Source organism: Drosophila takahashii, chromosome 2R (assembly GCF_030179915.1).
Source record: "Drosophila takahashii strain IR98-3 E-12201 chromosome 2R, DtakHiC1v2, whole genome shotgun sequence".
In the NCBI taxonomy this organism is placed as follows: Eukaryota; Metazoa; Arthropoda; class Insecta; order Diptera; family Drosophilidae; genus Drosophila; species Drosophila takahashii.
Window position 1 is genome coordinate 40889236 of NC_091679.1, and position 19737 is coordinate 40908972.

The 19737-nt window shown below is 39.6% G+C and overlaps 3 protein-coding genes across 4 annotated transcripts; 2 read left to right on the forward strand and 1 right to left on the reverse strand.

Moving 5' to 3' along the window:
- Positions 1 to 8068: 8068 nt before the first annotated feature.
- Positions 8069 to 8624, forward strand: LOC108063321 (uncharacterized). The gene is made up of 3 exons (XM_017150383.3): positions 8069 to 8312; positions 8370 to 8450; positions 8509 to 8624. The coding sequence occupies exons 1-3, from the start codon at positions 8207 to 8209 to the stop codon at positions 8535 to 8537; spliced, it is 216 nt and encodes a 71-aa protein (XP_017005872.1). The 5' UTR covers positions 8069 to 8206; the 3' UTR covers positions 8538 to 8624.
- Positions 8622 to 11036, reverse strand: LOC108063320 (uncharacterized). Of its 2 annotated transcripts, none has more exons than XM_017150382.3 (5): positions 10842 to 11036; positions 10693 to 10761; positions 9974 to 10372; positions 9003 to 9310; positions 8622 to 8938 (listed from the first exon to the last, which is right to left on the reverse strand). In XM_017150382.3, exons 1-5 carry the CDS (start codon positions 10910 to 10912, stop codon positions 8682 to 8684), a joined length of 1104 nt encoding a protein of 367 aa, XP_017005871.2. In that variant the 5' UTR covers positions 10913 to 11036; the 3' UTR covers positions 8622 to 8681. The 2 variants fall into 2 exon arrangements, with proteins under 2 accessions (XP_017005871.2, XP_070069728.1); XM_070213627.1 differs by having other exon boundaries at positions 10693 to 10767; positions 10842 to 11035.
- Positions 11037 to 13207: 2171 nt separating this feature from the next.
- On the forward strand, positions 13208 to 15793 carry Klp59D (Kinesin-like protein at 59D). Its single transcript, XM_017150378.3, has one exon. The coding sequence runs from the start codon at positions 13407 to 13409 to the stop codon at positions 15660 to 15662; it is 2256 nt and encodes a 751-aa protein (XP_017005867.2). The 5' UTR covers positions 13208 to 13406; the 3' UTR covers positions 15663 to 15793.
- Positions 15794 to 19737: the final 3944 nt, after the last annotated feature.

The following is a 19737-nucleotide window of genomic DNA, read 5'->3' on the forward strand; positions in this document are numbered from 1 at the left end:
TTACACAAAGTTTTTTATTAAAAATTAAAAAAGTGTTACAACCCCTTCAAAAAAATTACAAAACTTTATTAATATCTGTGATATGCTATAAATTGTTTTACAACATAATTACCAAGTGTAAAACTATTTATTAAACTGAACTAAAATTCATTTATTAACAAAGTTCCAATAATTAATAACTTTCCGCGGTTTCCATTAAATAGTTATCTAAAACTGTTAATTTTTATTGTTTTGCTTGCAGTTTATTATCCAAGGAATGCAGCTACCACAGTTTCCATTCCTGCACCCCTTCCTTTTACATTTTCCAGTAACCATTTAGCAAACTTTACCGCCATCTTTCATTCATAATTTGCTAGCCCCTTTTTTGCCGCAGATTTCTGACACTCATAGTCACACACACACACAAAAGGGGGTCGGAAAATGGCAGGAGGGAAAAGCATCAGACGCAGCTGGGCGACAAGGGAAACTGTGTCAACGCAGCCATTTGGCAGCCCAAAAGTCCCCGCTTTTCCTTCGCCGCTTTCCCTGTGTCTCCATTTTTCCGCCGCGCTGATGGCGACATAAATAGCACCGCTTGGCTGATGGCTTATTCCCTCCTCCATTCCGGGAAATTCCCCATTTTCCCGCCATATCCCCCAGGTAACAGGTAACAGGTAACGGGCGACAGCCGCCAGTCGCTCATAAATGTAAACTTTTTCGGCTAGTTACATGTAATTATGCCATTTTACTGGCAGCAAAGATGAGAGGACTTTACCGCACAGCCCTCCGTCTGCCTGAAAATCATCCTGCTGATGTCTTTTCACTTGATTGCCAATTTAATCGGCTAGCAATTTTCCGCCCTGCCTGGGCGCCATGATTAGTGGGCGTGGCCGTGACTAATTTGTGTATCAGTGTGAAAAAAGGAGAAGAAGATCTGAGCGGATTTCTCAGCGGCGACACTCGAGTGAATCGGGGAAAAAATATTCAGAATGTCGGGTTTTATATTTATTTATTTTTTGCCTCGTCTGACATTGGCGTTTCTGTATTTTCCGGTCTCACTGGCACACATAATTCAAATACGTGCCGAGCATATGTACTGGAAAATGGCATGCACACACACTGACTGCAGTTAATCTTCGCTTAAGCCCCGTGTGCCTGTCAATATTTTCGTGTGACCAGGGTTGAGGCACTTTTTGGCAGCGCATAATATTTTTTCAGCTCTTGTGTGAAAACTTTTTTAAAACAACCCACAACTTCGGGGGGTAAATTGAAAAACAGCTTTTGTCCGCTGCTTTTTCACTAGAACTGTATTTAAGCCTTTACAGTGAGATTTGTATGCGCATCAAACGCAATTTGCATTATGTTAATTTCAAGTAAAGTGCACAAAATGCAAATTATCTGTTAACTTTTTAACTTGTCAAATATTATTTTTAGTGTAAACATTTATTTTTTTAGGCCACTTGCTTAACAGAAGGATTGTCCATTTGAGAATGTTAAGTAATCGCAGCTTGTTAAATACATTATTAATTGACATTTACATTTTTTTTAGTTCGTTTTTAAGCTTACTTTAATAATGAATTATATTATTCAGAATATCCCGAAAAAAATAGGGTTTAATTTAAAAAAAAAATACGAATTGATATTGAACCTTCATGAAAACAAAGAAATGCACAAAAAGAAAAGGGGAAAATGGCAAGAGCAGTCATAGAACAAAGGGAAGAATGGAGAGTGAGCGTTTGCTCATTCCAGCAATTTTCCTGCCATTTTTCTTTTTTACACCCACTCTTATGCACTCGCGTGTGTGTGGGTGAGTTCGTGTGTGCACACACTTGCATGTTTGCTTAGTTCACATGAAGTCAGTTGTTAAATTGTTGGGGTTCTCTGGGGTTTTCATGCTCTCTCTTTCGTCACCACTGCAGCGCTCTCTTTCTTATTTTTCAGGTGGTTCTGGCGGTTTTTCTGGCTTTATTCGGTGAGGTTTTCGTGCTTTTTTCGCCGCAGTTCTCCGGTGCTTCTTGGCCTTAACAAATAGACTTTAAATATTTCGGCACTGAGTTTACCTGCGCCAGCGTGTGGGCGTTTACACATTCACAACCAGGTGTACAAGATTTATGACATCCAGCCGAAAGAGGAATGTAAATACCGCTTTCTATTCCGCTTTATAGTTTTCCTTTCTCCGTTTTTATTTGTATTGCGTGGGAGTTTCCAAATTATCCTTTTCGCTGTCATATAAAGGGGGCATTCATTGTCTATTTTCGGCACGTCTTCTTTTTTTGACATGAAATCTTTTGTGGGACACTTTTGCACTCAAAAATTGTATTTTATTTATCTTTATTTCAGTTGTTAATTTGAAATATTTACGCACCACCGTAGAAACTAAAAAGTACGATTTAGGGTTTGGCGATTTACTGGAATTTGATTAAACTTTTTGCATATTTCACGGCTGCAAACGAAAAATGTATATAAAACTTAAGCAATTTTAACTTCTTTCGCGAACCGTTTGGCTTTCTTTTTCTCCTTATTTTGTTAGTTATATATGACTATGAATTTATAAGGAAAAGTTTTGCATTTTGCAAATCATTTTTAACACCTGCGGCAGGGTTAAAGTTCAGTCAGCGTAAAAACTTTGCAAATTAGTAGTCCTGCGCTGTTTCCTTCGCCTTTCCCGCTGTTCATATATTTATATTTCGCTCAGCGCAGATTTCATTTAAAATGAGTTAACCTGTTAATGGTGCAATGATGGAGAACGAGGCATGACTCGTAAATTTGTTTGCTGTCAAGGAGGGAAATGCTAAGATATCTGGGAAAGTGGGAAATCCAGGACAATGCGTGAAACATATAGTTCGGGGTCACCGAGCCAATCGGCTGAGCTGCTGACCATAAGCAAACACCAGAGATTTATGGCTAACTAATCGACACTGGCAATCCCATAAATCTGGCCACAGTTCGAATGTCAAATGGCCAAAAGGCCGGCGAGAGGTAAGCTTTCCGGCCAACAAGGCAAATTAAAGTTCAGACCCAATAAATGTTAATCGCTTGCTCTTTGTCGTTTTCTACCCTCGTCTAAATTTTTTCTCATTCTTACTCAAGCTTTTGGCCTTGTTTGTTGGTCTTTTTACCAATTTGAGTACCTTTAAATATTTTGTAAATGAAGTTAGTTGGTAACCGATCATTATCTTATTTTATAAATGAGTTTAAAAATTTAATATTAAATAATATTTTCTATATAAATTTCATACTTGATTACCCAAATATTAGTTGTTTAAAGCAACTTGTTTTAGACATGTAAACATTTCAGTTCAGGACTAAAAGTAAATGTGTGAATATTTTGTAAATATTTTTATTACAAGTTTTAAGCTTCTAATTAATAGTTTTCACATAAATGTAAACATTTGTAAATAAAATGTAATCAAAAACATTTTCCCTTCGTTTTGACAAGGAAGTTAAGACAAATGTTATTCAACTGAAAGCTCGAACAAAAGAAATATGTTTCACTCTCTGTTCGTGCGTTTGTTCATTTACCTTAACTGTTTCGGGCAGGTGCCGATGATGGCCAAGCGCTGTTGAATTTATGGCCAATAAATTAAAAAAGTTTTGCAAAGCCAAACAAAGTGTAGAACCTGCGGAAAGACATTTGCCAACATTAATTGAAAAACCCCGACTCCCGCAAGTGTGGCTGAGCATATCAAAGGTAATTACGGATGCCGTTAACAGCAGCCAAATGGCTAAGATACAAATACAAGCCCCATTTTCATCCCCGCCTCCCCTTTTCCCACTCATCTCATTATTTAGTTAATTATATGTTTGTGTGCCGGCAATTAGAACTCAGATTTCATTGTTGGCCAAAAACCATTTTGTGGCCTACTCGGTTGCCATCAATGAGCATAAGGAGCAAAATGATGATGATGATGATGTCCATGAATGACTGCCATCGCCGAAAGGGCAAGCAGGCAAGTTGGCTCCGCTTTGCTTTGCTCACCGCAAACTTCTAATTAATTTGAAAGGAAACATTTGAAACGCCTTGTGTTGCGGTTGCAGAGCAGGCCCACCTCCCAAATCCCCACATTCCACCCCTGGAAAAGGGTCATAGACATGTGTAAACGCCTGAGAATTCTGCTGAAAAGCTCATTAGAAGGACGGCCATTAAATGAGCTGCCAACCTAAGGTTTCAATTTTATCAAAGGCTGTTATTATTATAAACTTTCTAGAAATTTGGAAAGAGTTTCCTCAGAAAAACTATAAATTAATTGTGTATAAATTAAGCAAGGCCGAAGAACTGTCGTGCAACTATTTATCTTGGCCAGCTAAAAGTTGGACAACTCGTGGCTCTTAACACATTTAATCAAGAAGCGGAAAACCCCGAATTTTTTGCGGACCAAGGGCCACACACAATGCATTAAAACTGAACTGAAAGTGAAATTTTGCTGGCAATGCAACTTTTATTTTTAGGAATCCATTTCGGTGTGGTTACATCATTTCGAAGGCTTAACTCAACCCCCTCTGCCTCTCCGCTTTCCTAATGTTGGAAAAGCGGCTTGAGATTTTCCCCGAAAAGCTTGCACACAGCTGGAAAACCAGAGAGTGAAAAACAACAGAAAACGAAAAGTTTCGTTAGCTCTGCCAAATGTTTTTATAAATTAGTCGGAAAGTTTTAATAAGCTTAAACTAGTCTAATATTTTTTGTAGCCCTTATTTCAGATGTCTTTGCTTTTAGCATTGATCTGGGGCATTATAAGTTTGATATGCGAATAAAATATATGGCTAAATTATTTGAAAAAAAAATTTAGAATTAAGGAAACTTAATTTTTTTAATAGACTTTAAGAATTTTTTACAATAAGTATAAGTAAGTATAAATATGTTAAATTATTAATATTCGGTTAAAATATTATAAATATTTTAAATTACTTTTAAAGAGTTTTTAGAAATTAATTCGATATTTTAAATGACTTTTACACTCATTTAAAAAATAATTTATTACACTGATAATAAAATACATTTATAATTACGTTGGAAGAGTTGGTGATTTTTAAATTACACTCAGTTTGAAAATAATTTAATAAACTAAAATTCTTAAAGTACATATGACTTAAATGCCAAAGAACTGACATTTCACCTGTTGGTTAGAATGAGCTTCATTATAATAATGCCAGTGGAACATGTCGAGAGACATGTCAACCGCAAAATAAACGAAATTCATTGCCCAGAGAGAGAAAAGGCAACCAAAGACGTCCAAGGCCTCGTGGAAACTGACCACAAAGGATCGGGGGAGGGCATCACCATAAGTAATTAACCGAGTGAACCTGGCCCTGGGGCAATACAAGTTGCCATTCAAGTCGACGACAACGGCTCGTCATTAGCGGCCAAAAATGTTGCATTTAGTTGTGGGCTTGATGAATATGGTTAATTTCGTTGTACATATATATATTCGTGAGTCTGCGAGTCTGGGAAATATGTATTTGTCCCAGGGCAGCGATGACAGCGCCTGACCAAGACACATTTTTCGTTTGTCCTCTAATTGCATATCTGAGGATGGTGATTATTATGGAGATGACGATGTGGCGATGAGGCGATGGGCCAGCAGCCGTACAATTACCAAAGTCTCCTGCTGTTTCGGGCTCTGTTTTGATGTCCTGGCCAGAAAGAGAACCCCCGGCCATTGGCCATTGGCCTTTGGTCAGGCGAGGCCCAGTTTTAGTGTCTAATTAAAAGCAACGGCAACTGGCCTCTTAATTTATGCTCGTTCAGGGACAGGTTCCGAGAAAATCCCCATTCACATTCGGCTTTTCCATTCGGTCTGTACAATATTTGCATGTTTTCCCTCTCCGGATGCCTAATGTTTTTCGCCTTGAAAAGTTTACAGCATAAATCGTACACTTGGCTCGTAATTCGCAGCTGTGTCAGGAGGTAAAAGTTTCGAGGGGTAAATTGCATGTTTCGTGTCTTTGAATGCGCACACCTGATATTACGTTGTTTTTGAAAAGGTCTGGACGAATTTAAGCGGTGCAACGAAAAATATTGTGTGGTTAAATAACTTTTTATAGTTATTTATAATGTCAAGGGAAAACTTTGATGAATTTTAAAAATCTTAATTACACAGGCCAACAGTGTTTTTGGTGCAGCCCTATGGGCATTAAATTGTGTTAATATAGACGGATATAAGCATATCTGCATACTTAGTTTTCGAGTTTAACGGGTGGTATTTGTGCAATCGCGGTTTGAAAAAAGTAGCAACATTTTATATTTTCATTTAAGATATCTTCGAGGGTCTGTGCTCAGTTGTAATAAAACCTATGCCAAAAAATTGCTTAGATGCCCTTCTACATAATTGCATTTAAGGTTCCATCATTATTTGAGTTAATAAAAGCCTATGAGCCATTAAAGTAATTTGTTCACCTCTATTCCCAACCAACTTAATGCGGTGAACACGCTTAAAAAAATACAAGGAAAAATATGTGCCCTAAAATATGTTACATGCATCTAGAGGCGTCTTTTCCCGAATTTTTGAGATAAATCACACTATTGTACTTCAAAAAATGGAATTTATAGAATTTTTTCCGTAAGAATGGGAAAAGTAACAAGTATTTTAGAGTCACTATTACGTAACGAGTTTGTCGTGATTTTACACAGTAGGCTTTTTAAAGATAACAGTGGCGTCGCCTTAAAATTGTGGTGGGGATTTTTTTTAAGGCATATTAACCCCTTAAAAATATAATTTGTCTATGTTCGGCGCCTACTGCTAACCAAATTGAAAGGCACATTTTTACGAATGTGTCAGATATTTATGTAAAATGGGATTTAAAAATAGTTGTTACTTTTTAAGTTCTTACGGAAAAAATTCTATAAATTCCATCCTTCGACGTACAATGGTCTTATTTGTCTTAAAAATTCGGTGAAAGACGCCTCTAGATGCCTGTAAAATATTTTAGGGCATATATTTTTCCTTGGATTTTTTTAAGCGTGTTCACCGCATTAAGTTGGTTGGGAATAGAGGTGAACAAATTACTTCAATGCACCCAAAAAAATGATGGACAACATTTTTGGTCATGCATAGCCTAAAACATTTTAAATGGACTAAAAGTTCCTTTTTAGGTCATGTACTGCCTAAAAATTTAAATTTTTGGTATATTTGCCCTACTATTTAGGTCCCGTTTTGCCTAATATTTTAGGTCATCGTGGGCCTTAAAATTAATGCATTTTACCTAAATAAATTTGCACGGAACTCTGATACCGTTCTAGCGACGCTATAATTCCCAACCAGTTATAGCGCGGCTTGCATGGTAACCCACTTCGATCCTTGAATAAAACAGCGATTTCACTGCTGAACAGTGAAGCCTCTTCGCTCGTTTTTGTGTGTTGGAATAATGACGACTTCTTGAAGACTAAGCCGACATTGACCCCGAGTTAGCTATAAATACCTCTGTATTTACTTTATAATTTGAAACATTTTTCAGTACAAAGTTTTAGGCCAAAGAAAGCCTAAAATTTTGGATAGGGGTTTTCTCATATTTTAAGGCATCCAATTACCTAAAATCTAGGCCAAAAATTACCCCATTTTAGGCCATTAATGGCCTAACATTTTAGGTCATACAATCCTAAATTTTAGGCCATTCAAGGACTTAGCTCCAGTTTTAGGCCAGTTTTACCTAAATTCTAGGCCATTTTTTGACATTTTAGGTCATTTTTTTTTCTGGGTGTGGCTCATAGGCTGTGATTGACTCAAATTATGATGGAACCTTAAGTGCAATAATGTAGAAGGGCATCTAATCAATTTTTTGGCATAGGTATTATTACAACTGAGCACAGACCCTCGAAGATATCTTAAATCAAAAAATTAAATGTTGCTATTTTTTTCAAACCGCGATTGCCCAAATACCACCCGTTAAACGCAAAAACTAAGTATGCAGATATGCTTATATACGTCTATATTAACATGTTTTAATGCCAATAAGCCTGCACCTTTTAATAAAGTCCATTTTGTTGACCTGTGTTTTAAATTGACCTAATAAAAAATAATTATCTTCAATAAAAATTTCTTGAAATTACAAATTGTAAATCGAACCAAGTAAACCTTGATAAGCCTTTCCGATTTTCTTTACCCAACATTCCAAATTAAAATCATAGCTGTGCTAAACACATTTCAAACAGGCATTAAAATAAGTAAAATAAGTTTATTCCAAATTTTTAGTTGGAAATGATATTGGTTTAAACGAAAATTTTAAGTGCACTATGGCGGATCCAGATCTTAATGATCTTGAAGAGACTGTGGCCCCGCCCATAGGCGGCGATATCAACTTCAACTTGAACAACGAGCGATTAGATTGCGAGCATTTGGGTAAGTTAGAGCTTGAGATAGTTTAATACCCAAATAATAATAAAAATGGCGAAACAGATCAAATGACGGATAACTGGACGGATTTGCAAAGGCCCTCGTTCGTCACCGCTCTGCTGCGATTTTTTGGCAATGTTTTTGGTGAGAAAAAAAAGAAACTAAGATATAGTGCATCCAATTATTATACCTTTTTTTGCAGTCGACATATTCAATGCGATCTTCAGTTGAAAAGCTATACAAGAATCCCCGTTTATCCGTAGTCAACCGATGTATCACCTGAAAAGGTTCACCAATTTACCAAATAAATTGTAGTATAAATTATTTAACGTTTTTTATTTTATTTTCATAGTGGTTTACGGATAGTGTTAATGTTTAGCCGCAATAGATTTCGGTTAGTACGGGAATGCGGCAGTAGCAGGTGCAGTTCTTGAACTCATTTCCATAATCCGATATTTCAGCGAGGAATTTTTCTAGATTTTCCGGATTTCTAAAAATGTCCTTGTCCACATTCAAATTGTTGTCCACTAGAATTTTCCAGCGACGCATGCTGGCAATGACATCGCCGCAAAAATCGCGCTTATTCCTCTCCGCCGACTTCTTAATATTAGTCATAAGCTGCTTTTGCTTCTCTGTAAAATTTAGACATGTATTTTTAGATAATATAAAGGGTATTAAATATTAATTTAAACTTACTGTACGCTGCTTTCTTTTGGACCAACGCCGCATGCGCATCCCTCTGTGAAGCATCGTACATTTCAATGATACGGAACATGCGTTTGTCAATGTCCTTGGACAATTTCAAGGCGGCCTCGCACTTTGGCTTGCACTGGCTCCAATATCGCGCTCCCTTGAACGGAATATCGGTTATCCTATCACTTTTCTTAAAAATTTGCCGATCCTTTTTTCTAGCTGCCAGATTTTTCGCAATTTGTAACTTCTCTTTGCCATTGTGAAACCGAAAATGCAAGCTGGCCAGCAGTTTCTCTATGCGCGACAAGCAACTGTTGAAGAAATTTCAATAATATTCATTCAAAAATAAGAAATCCCTTCAAAAACAATTTTTCTAAACTTAAAATAAAAAAAAATGTTGTATTCCACTTAGAGCCCTGCATGAATGGATCCAATGAATTATTTTGAATTTTTTTTGTTATATGAATGAATTAATTAGAATTTTGGAGTTTAATAGAATTGAATGAATTTGAATTTTGAGTTTAATAGAATTGAATGAATGAATGGCATGAATTCCGAAATAATTCAAACGACAATTTATTTTGAAGAAGAAAGGGCCATAATTTTGTGATTAAATCTGCCTGAATTTTATTTACTATGCAGTTAACATTGATTTGTTAAAAATTTTCCACTTTTTGTTCTCAAAAGAAAACAGAAAAAAAATCTGAAAAATTCAAAAAATTCATAAAATAATTCATTCAATTCGAAATGAATTAGAACAACATTCAATTTATTTCACATAGAATTGAATTAAACAAATCAGAAATTTCATGGCATACTATAATAAAACAAAAATTGAATGATTCATGCAGGGCTCTAATTCCACTCTACTATTTGTTAGAACTAGCTTTTAAAAATTAAAAATTAAAAAATTGAATGTTAATGGCAAATTTCTAAAATGTAAGCGAATATTTTTAAGGGGTATATATGCTCACTTGGAGTTCTTCAGCGAATAGACGCCGGGAATTGCGTAGGTGCGCAGCAGGTGATGCAATTTGAAGGCCACGCAGTTTAGGAGATCCTCTGCAGCACAGACCTGCAACCTGAGCAACTTGCTGTTGTCATGGATCGTGTGGCGACTCCACCAACCTCGGAACAAAGCTTGGATCTTAGTGGCTGATCTGTGGTAGTGATCCTCCAGCCGCTTCTGCAACAGATTCTCCACAAAACGATAGTGATTGTTTCTGGCCGAGAATCCGCGCCACCAACGCTGAATCGTTATGGCCGCCTTCCTTTTGTCTTGGAACATTTTCCGGTAGAAGAACTTCCGCCAGTTTTGTTGGATAACTCGGGCTGCTTTGTATTGTTTGTAGTCCAGCAGGAGCATCCAAGTACTAAGATTGGTAGTAATGCATAACATGCTTAACATAGTTTTTTATGAAGATGAATTTAAAAACTTTAAAGTGGGGTTTGAGTTGAAATAGATAGCCTTGTAAAATCGATTAAAAAATATAAGAAATAAATTAAACGAATTATAAGGTGGGATACTTTTTTTTAGTTGTCAGTTAGTAATGTATATTATACATTTATATATTTTATTAAAAGTTTAAAAATTTAAAGTAATTTATCAAAGTATTAAAAGTAAAAGTAAAGTAATAATGAAAAAAGATTGTTTTTTCTTTTCAGTGTAATAAGCATTTCAATTTATTCTCACCGAGATAGGAATTGCATTTTGCATTGAGATGATCTGATTGAGCCATTCTGAGAATCGGATATAATACTGCTAAACCTAGGGAAAAGAGAATTAATATACATATATGTTTATAACATATATGAGAACTTAACAGTTATGTAAATACATACCGTTGCTCCTCACTCGCGGGTCCAGTGCCCCTTCGAGTGTGCTGCATCATGGGCATATTGCCTGAGAACATCCTGCTAAATTTACCGCGCTATTTCCTGTCTGCCTAATTTAAAGGTTAGTGTATGTGACCCGTGTGTGTGTGTGCGTGTGTTTTATAACATCTTTTAGTAGAACAGTGTTTGTTTTGTGACTGACATCTCGATGGAAAATCGATGAATCGGAGACTTTTGCCTAGCTGCTGGCTATAATTTATGGCCGCCAGCGATTATTTCGGCATAAATCTTGGCGCTCCGCATCCTGGTCTCCATTCTGGCGACATATTTTATTTCTCAGTGGTCTGTATCAACATGTTTTTGCCGCTTATCGCGTCGGGAGCAAACAAATTTATGTGTCTTTCTCTCCACCTCGAGTTGCCATAAATATTCCCTGGATGGGTTGGTATTTCCTAGGACTAAGGCTGAATTTAAGTGAATTGTTTGTGGTTCGGTGTAAGTTTACTTATATGTATTGGCAGCTATCCCATTTATGGGCTGCAACCTTGACTGCAACACTGGTCCTGTTGTCCAATTGTGTTCTAATGCTGACAAATGGCCGAGGTCAAGTTGCCATAAATTCGGGACACCAAATGCCATTAGGTGGTCCACTTGCTGGCACTTTAAACGAAAATCGATACAGAGCCACGGCGCTTTCCCTGCTCATTATGGGCCACAAATGAACCGCATAGAACCACACACACACACACAATCGCAAACAAGCGGACGGAAATGAAACGGAAATTCTCATTTATGGCGCCCTTGACGCCATTTCCAGTTTGGCCGCCATCTCTATCTATTTGGCCCTGACAAGTTGGCACTGCCAACTGCTCGCTGATTTTTGATTTCTGATGCAGATTGCGATTGCAGGCTGCCTGATTGCAGCAGCCACGAGATTTATGGTCCATATACCCCATGCTGACCCAGTAACTGATAGGAAAACTGATAGAGAAACTGGACCAGCAGAAGGACAGCACACATTTCGGTTAGTAAACCTTTCACCTTGAGGTTTCGTTTGCGGTTTTCTGGGATTGCTATGTCCGTAAATTAGTTTTTACACCTGACCGACTGGGAACAGCATGTTGTTTGATCCCTCCGAGGGTCTCTTCCGACTTCCCCTCAGCAGATGTGTGTATTTTAATTGTCCTCCAATCACAAGTCTAGACAACCGACCGAGAGCTGCCTCAGCTATTTATTTGTGGAATGCGCACGCTTGTGTAAATACAGAAAGGTCCTGCGTTTCGCTTTATGACATACCCACACACACAGAAAGAAAAGACGAGGGTTGGGGTGCCCAAATCTAATTTGAAAAGTACTAACCCGTAACGGAGCAAGGGCCATATATCAAAAGAAGCTGCTAACCCAAAAACCCGGGTAGCAAGGAATTTACGAGCCAACACCCCAAACATGTTAACCATAAAATTGTTCGTAGACCCACCTAACCCTCCTTTAAGAACGTCCTTTAAGTTTGAGTAGCCCGTGTTGTCAAGCAGAACTGAGTAAGTAGTTAAAAAAAATAGGAAAACCAAGCAGCCCACCCGAAATCCTTCAAAGATAATTAAAATCATTTGGTTACTTGAGTCTGCTCAACCTGTAAATATTTTGAAAGAAAGAATCAAACTATTAGTGGTTTAATCCACATGAATTTAATGCCATTAATTATACCCGTTACTCGTAGAGTAAAAGGGTATATTAGATTCGTGCAAAAGTATGTAACAGGTAGAAGGAAGCGTTTCCGACCCTATAAACTATATATATTCTTGATCAGGATCACTAGCCGAGTCGATCTAGCCATGTCCGTCTGTCCGTCTGTCCGTCTGTCCGTCTGTCCGTCTGTCCGTCTGTCTGTCCGTCTGTCTGTCTGTATGAACGCTGAGATCTCGGAAACTATAAAAGCTAGAAGATTGACATTTTGCATGCAGATTCTAGGAGTTCCTACGCAGCGCAAGTTTGTTTCAAAAGGGTGCCACGCCCCCTCTAACGCCCACAATCGCTTATATACGATTTTAAAAATTTCAATATTTCGGAAAAGTAAAAATGCAGTTTTATTGTGCTTATGAATACCTATCGAAATGTAGAAGAAATTTTTTAAATCGGACCATTCGTTAAAAAGTTACGGCGGATCAAAGTTTTTGTCTTCATCTCCTTCGAACTCCCTTTAGCTGAGTAACGGGTATCTGATAGTCGGGGCACCCGACTATAGCGTTCTCTCTTGTTTTTTTTTTAAATTTTCAAATAAAATTCTTTAAAAAAAATATTTGAGTTAATCTTAAAAGAGATGAGCCTGTTTTAAATGAAAAGTAGGCCATGTGTTCTATGTTCCCAAAATTCCAACCAATTTATTAGCTTATCAAACCTCACACTCGACAGTAAATTACAGAGGCAACATCTGATCGAAGAAAGATTGTATCATCACTTTGCTTGTGGACTGGAAAATAAGGAACCAATATTTATGCTAAGAAAAAATCCAAAAATAGTACATCTTTTATAAATTGCACACACATTGCTGAGATACGCCGGGATACCAGAAATATGGATCGCATCAAGATTGGCGAACAGCTGTTCTTCCAGCGGAGTGACGGTCGCATCCATCCGGTGGTGTGCACGGGCAAGAATCCCGAGCTTGATTTGATAACCGGCGAGTGGACCGAGGGCACGGTAGTCAAGGGCAAAGAGGTGCCCATTTCCCTGTTGATCGGGATTAATCGTCATATTTTTGCTGAAAATCAATCGCAGGCAACGGGCTATGCACCACAACCACCTCTCCTGGCGACGGCCTCTATGATTCCAAAGCTCAGGGAATCGAGTCCCAACCGAGGACCTCTTGAGTCACACAGAAAATCGATAGCGGGAAATCCATATGCAGAGCGCATGAGAGCTATGGACTTACGCAGTAAAGTTACTGCTACTAAAACGGAAATCCTGGGAAATAGTGATCAGGCGGGAAAAAACACCTCTCGCTTGGCCTTCTGTAAGCCCCGTAATACCAGTCCCATCCAGAACCGCAGATCCCAGGGAGCCAATAATAATACGACCACTAATCCCAATCAACGCTGTTCGAGTGTCGTGAGGGAGGTGAATCGCATGAAGGACGAAAGGGAGAAGCGCCGGGCTCGCCAGGTGGAGCAGCTGCAGGAAAAGCATGCACTGCGTGGCAAGGATCCGGGGAATCCCAACTGGGAGGTGTCCTTGATGCTACGTCAGTATAGGGCCACCCTGAACTTCACCCCTCTTCGCTGTGTGAATCCCAATGGAGCGCCGACCCAGCAAATCACCGTTTGTGTGCGGAAGCGACCCATGAGTCGAAAGGAGGAGAGCGCCAAGAACATGGACATCATCACGGTGCCCAGTGGCGATTCCCTGATTGTCCACGAGCTGCGCTTCAAGGTGGACCTCACCAAGTTCCTGGAGCACCACAAGTTCCGCTTCGACTACACCTTCGACGAACAGTGCTCCAATTCGCTGGTCTACGATCATACAGCGCGTCCCTTGATACGGACCATGTTTGAGGGAGGCAATGCCACCTGTTTTGCGTATGGCCAAACGGGCAGTGGAAAAACTCACACCATGGGCGGTGAGTTCTTCGGAAAGATTCAGGATTGCGGCACTGGGATCTACGCCTTGGCGGCCCGCGACATTTTCGCGGAGGTTTCTCGACCGGAGTATCAGAAAATTGGAGCCACGGTCAAGTGCAGCTTCTTTGAGATTTACGGCAGCAAGGTGTTCGATCTCCTTGTGTCCAATAAACCCATGCTGCGCGTCCTGGAAGATGGCAAACAGCAGGTGGTGGTTGTGGGCCTGACGGAGATTCCGGTTTCCAAGGTGGAGGAAGTCCTGCGACTGATTGAACTCGGCAGCAAGGAGCGCACCTCGGGTCAGACTTCAGCGAATGCCAAGTCATCGCGTTCGCATGCCGTCTTCCAGATTGCCCTCCATATGCCGAATTCGTGGGGCGCCTACGGCAAGTGCTCCTTTGTCGATTTGGCGGGCAATGAACGAGGGGCGGATACGCAATCTGCCGATCGGCAGACCCGCATCGAGGGAGCCGAGATCAATAAATCGCTGCTGGCCCTGAAGGAGTGCATTCGGGCTTTAAGCCGCCAGTCGAGTCATCTACCCTTCCGTGGCTCCAAGTTGACCCAGGTCCTGCGCGACTCCTTCATGGGCGGCCAGAAGAACAAGCTCTGCATGATTGCCATGATATCGCCGTCCATGAACTGTGTAGAGCACACCCTGAATACCCTACGCTATGCCGATAGGGTTAAGGAGCTGATAGCCAAGGAGGCGGAGGCCCTGCAAAACACAACTGGGGATGGGGATGAGAAATCCCATTCCGATCTCAACGACGAGTCCGAGCCAGAAATGCTGGCCGAAGAGGAGCAGGAGGAGGAGCAGTACGAGTACGAGGACAATCAGCACATTACCATATCCTCCGAGGAAAACAGCTCATATACCCAGCACAATGCCAGTTCGGATACGAACTTCAATCACACCGTTAACATGCCTCATTCTTCAAAGCCTGTGGAACTCAAGGAGGTGGCCGAACAACACATGAACTTGATGCACTACCTGGAGAACTTTGTGCGCAATTTCCGGGGCATTGAAACGGAAGAAGAGTTCGCCAGATATTTGAGAATCTCAGATAATGTGTTCGAGGAACTGCTCACAGTGGTCAACGAAACCAGGGACTTGGTGCTCAATTTCAAGACTCAGCAATTGATCAAAGACATGATGCAGAAGAATAACGGGAAGCTGGAGGGGAGAAAGAAGGAGGAGCAGGAGGACTAGACTAGTTGTACTCCCCCTACTATATATGAATTTATTTTGTACCACCCTCTGTATCTTTTCAATTGAGTTGTGCGATACCCGCGAACGGCTCAAATTTCGATTCGATAAACAAGCAGTTAATGAAAATTCAAGCACGAATCTAGTTTTTCTTTTTTTTCACAGCCCCCCACACTGCACTCAAGTTTCACTCGAACTCGCAGAGGTAAAATAAAAGAAACTTTTCCACCCTCCAGCGGACTTTTCCTTTTATACAGCTTCCCAACTTGCTGCCTGAGCTTTCCCCACTGCTCGCTGATACAAATTTATGACCGTCCGAAGTGTAATCAACAACATGAGGTAAGCGAGTCGGCGGCGAACAAAAGAAACCAAACCTTTGGGGTGGATTTGTTAACTCGGTTAACTGGCAATTTTCCCGGCATCATGTGTAACAGCTCCAAAAGAAGCCGCGTAAAGTTGCTAAAAGGAGAGCAAAAAGAAATGGTGCTGAACTTTTGACTGCAATAAAGGAGAAAGTAAGTGTTACAAGTGAGCTGAACGGGTATCAGGACTTTTGGAGCCATTAGGTTATAATACTCTGTTTTAATTTATTAGGGAATAAAATTAAAATTGATATAAAAACGAAAAACCATGGGTTTCTATTTCTCATTTGCGTGAAATAAAATAACTTCTTGCTGGCCCGCAAAAGAAACCTGTTTTCAACTGCCTTATAAGGTAAGGATAGATGTGATGAAATAAATAGTATGTAATAAATTTATTCATATTAGTTTAATTTATATATTTAACGTTAACTAACGTTAACTTTAATGCCTTCTTGCAGAGAAATTTGTAAATACAATTTGTAAATAAATAACAATTATGTAAAATTTCTTTAGGAATGGCTTGCAAATTGTTTACCGAGTCGTGAACTTGCCTCGGTAAATTCCTGCAAAACTTTAAAGTGTCAACGCTGATGACGACGAACACGATGATGACTGAGTCTGATGGCGATGATGAAGCCCAACCACAAGCAGCTGTAGACAATTTCCCGTCCCCGCCGCCAAACGACCGATTTCTCTAGCCAAGTAAATGTAAAATTTTCCCCAGATGCTGAGAATTGCAACTAATTCCACGAGCTGTGGAAAGTTTTGCAGAACTTGCCGCACACACAGAGATCTCTCATTTGGAAAACTTTAAAATTAGTTAAGTTCGAGCTGAGATATCCAATAATGCAGCCCCAAAATGTGAGCAAACAAATTCATCTGCGACTCCGGTCGTTCTCTTTTCCACTTTGCTTACATTTGAATGGATTGGTTGGGCTTCGAGTTTGGTTCGGTCTGGGTTTTGGTCTTACTTCACCCCGGGCCATATATTTGCATCAACTTTTCCTTTGATGTGGCCTCAAATTTGCGGCATATGTAAGACTACCCACACAAACTTGATCCGAAAACTTTCAATCAAATTAGCCCAATGCAACGCACATTGGCTGGAAATTGATAAAGCAATTTAAGCACTGCCTATTAATTTTAGCTGTATTGGACATACTTTCTGATTTAAAGTATTTAATACATATTTTTAAAAATTTAAAAGTAGTTTTTGATATCATAAGAAATATTTAGAAACTATAATGATCCTTTAATGCATTTCTAAATTAGTATTGTTCCTTTTATTATTATTAAGAAGGTATATTGTTCAAGATATGCAAAGCCCCCTGCATGCTTCACAGTTTTTAATTTGGGTAATGACTGTTAATTATTTTCAGTTGGTCTAATGAGGATGCCTCTTCAGGAGCTCCCCGAGATACTTTCTGCTCATTGTCTGCTTAAGCGGTTTTTTGGGGGAAAAGCGAAAGTGCAGTGCTGAATTTTAACGAAATTTATATGGAACAGCAACAGCTGCGAGAGAAGTTAAAAGGACAATTTACCTCCTTTTGCCTCGGCTGCTGCTGCTGCTTCTTGGCTTGGAATGCATGAAAGGGAAAAGCACAAAAACATTTTCACGTTTTCCCCCGAACTTTGTTGGTTTTTCTTAGTTGGCCTTTCTTGCTCGCCTTTTCTTGTGGGTTTCGTTTTAAGCCAGGCCAAAAGCACTGCAATGCCAAAGAATTTAAGGGGCTGCGGCGGAAGCGGGGAGCAAGGAGGTGGCTTGGTTTCAACTCGAAGCAAAACACTTAAGTTTTAACCCAAATTGTTGCCAACAAAGCGGTTTGTCTAACATTCTTTTTGAGAAAATTTTGTGAAAAAGTGTTTTCCAACCAGACCGAAACGCACACACAGCGTATAGTATGTACGTATGTATGTGCTTTCACGTACGTCTCCGCATATAAAGCCGTGAACATCCAACGAGTAAACAAGGCACCCGAATGGCTAAGGACCAGCCTTGGATCTGGCCCCAAAGCCAAGCAACAATAAACGATGGGCTAAAAGGGGGTGGAGAGGGTTTAGTTCTTAGGGTTTTCTTGGGGCCAGAGTCGCCCAAGAGCCGAAAGAGTGGGTGGACTTTGGGGATATCAATGGAGAAAACAGTTCTTAGGTGGGATTTCAACTGTCTTTCATTTGACCAAGCAGACAAAATTGTTAGTGCTCTATTCCATTATCTAAAAGGAGGGACATATCATGAGAAAGTATTTTGGGAAATATATTTTGTGGATTTATAAGAACAGGTAGTTCGATTAAAGGCGGTTTTAATACAAATTGGTTTGCTAATTAGTTAAATGTAAACTGATGATAAACTGATAGTTCCCTCAAAACTCTGTAGTCTTCTTTAAATACACTATAAATGTTATATAAATACATAATGACCCATATATATGATTCTTTGGACAGACTTTTCTTTAAATTGATTTAAGAATAAAGGACAAGGGGCAATCCTTTGACAATTCTTTCGCCGCAAATGCAAATGGCATTCCGCTCGTTGGACCGACCAATATTATCCGCTTGCCACCTTTGGCCAAACCCTTTTACCGCCCCCTTTTTAACACCCCCCTTGCCACCACCCGCGGCGTGTTAGCCGTGTCTGATGTCTAATGTCTGGCCTGCCTGCCAGCGACATGTTGACCTTAAAAAACTTGACGTGTTCAAATGTTGCAAAACAACTCGAGGGCTTTCGACTTGAGCACTTTTTCAGTTCTGTTCACTGTTTGGTGTTCACTGTTCGGTTCGTGTGTGGCGCTCTCTCTCCCTCGCACACTGCACATGCCGTCTCGCTCCGACATTCTGTTTGACGCACATGAAGTGCCGCACTTGAAATATGCTTTTTTGCCTCTGGCCAAAGGGAAAAGCGGGTGGGAGGTGTGGAAAATGTGTTTTGACAAGTGTCACTTATGCGTAGCTACTATGAAATATGCAAGCCCCCTCTCCTTTTTTCCGCCAGGCGCTGTAATTGCAATCGAGCCAAATGCAAAAGGGGGCGGGCTTACGGGGCGGATGAGCTATATAGGTGGCCGTGTGATCAATGCCTTTATCGAGTGCCGACACACACACAAACGTTGATAGAGGCGAAAAAGAGACGGAGAGAGCGGGAGAAAGGATGTAATTAATTTGCAACGAAGGACATTGGCAATGGCAATTGGAAACAAGTATAAAATAAACACAGGAGGGTAATAGTTGGCTGTTATATATGATATTTTCAAGGGTTTTACGTAATGCAAAGAAATGTTATGCCTGGCTTTCACTACATGAAATATTTGGGAGCTTTGAGATCTCAAGAGGTTTTAATTCGGTTACAAAGTGGCTTCAACTGGTATGCAAGAATATTAAAATCTAAATTTAGATTTTAAAATAAATAAATAAACTTCTTAAATACAAGAAATCTCGTGAGGGTCCCATGGAAGAAACTAGCGGCTTAAAACAACTTATAAAGGTTTCTAAAAGTATGCAACAATTTATTTATTTATTTTATTTTTAATATCGATGCATATTATTTAGATATATTATTTTTATACCAATCTGTTCCACACTTCTTTAAAATAATCCTAATTAACCTGCCAAATGCTGGCTTATAAGCTCAAAGTAGTTAAACCATTTTCAATGAAGCTCTATCCAAGCTTACTGGTATAAGTACAGTGGTAACTTTGTAAGCTCAGTGGTAACTTTATCGA

Excerpts from the sequence above, each read along its gene's own strand:
- LOC108063321 (XM_017150383.3), top strand. The coding sequence starts at position 8,207 with ATGGCGGATCCAGATCTTAATGATCTTGAAGAGACTGTGGCCCCGCCC. Across the intron at positions 8,313-8,369 it reads ATTAGATTGCGAGCATTTGG|ATCAAATGACGGATAACTGG; the intron begins GTAAGTTAGAGC and ends ATGGCGAAACAG. Across the intron at positions 8,451-8,508 it reads ATTTTTTGGCAATGTTTTTG|TCGACATATTCAATGCGATC; the intron begins GTGAGAAAAAAA and ends CTTTTTTTGCAG.
- LOC108063320 (XM_070213627.1), bottom strand. The coding sequence starts at position 10,912 with ATGTTCTCAGGCAATATGCCCATGATGCAGCACACTCGAAGGGGCACT. Across the intron at positions 9,311-9,973 it reads TATTCGCTGAAGAACTCCAA|TTGCTTGTCGCGCATAGAGA; the intron begins GTGAGCATATAT and ends TTTCTTCAACAG. Across the intron at positions 8,939-9,002 it reads CCAAAAGAAAGCAGCGTACA|AGAAGCAAAAGCAGCTTATG; the intron begins GTAAGTTTAAAT and ends TAAATTTTACAG.
- Klp59D (XM_017150378.3), top strand. The coding sequence starts at position 13,407 with ATGGATCGCATCAAGATTGGCGAACAGCTGTTCTTCCAGCGGAGTGAC.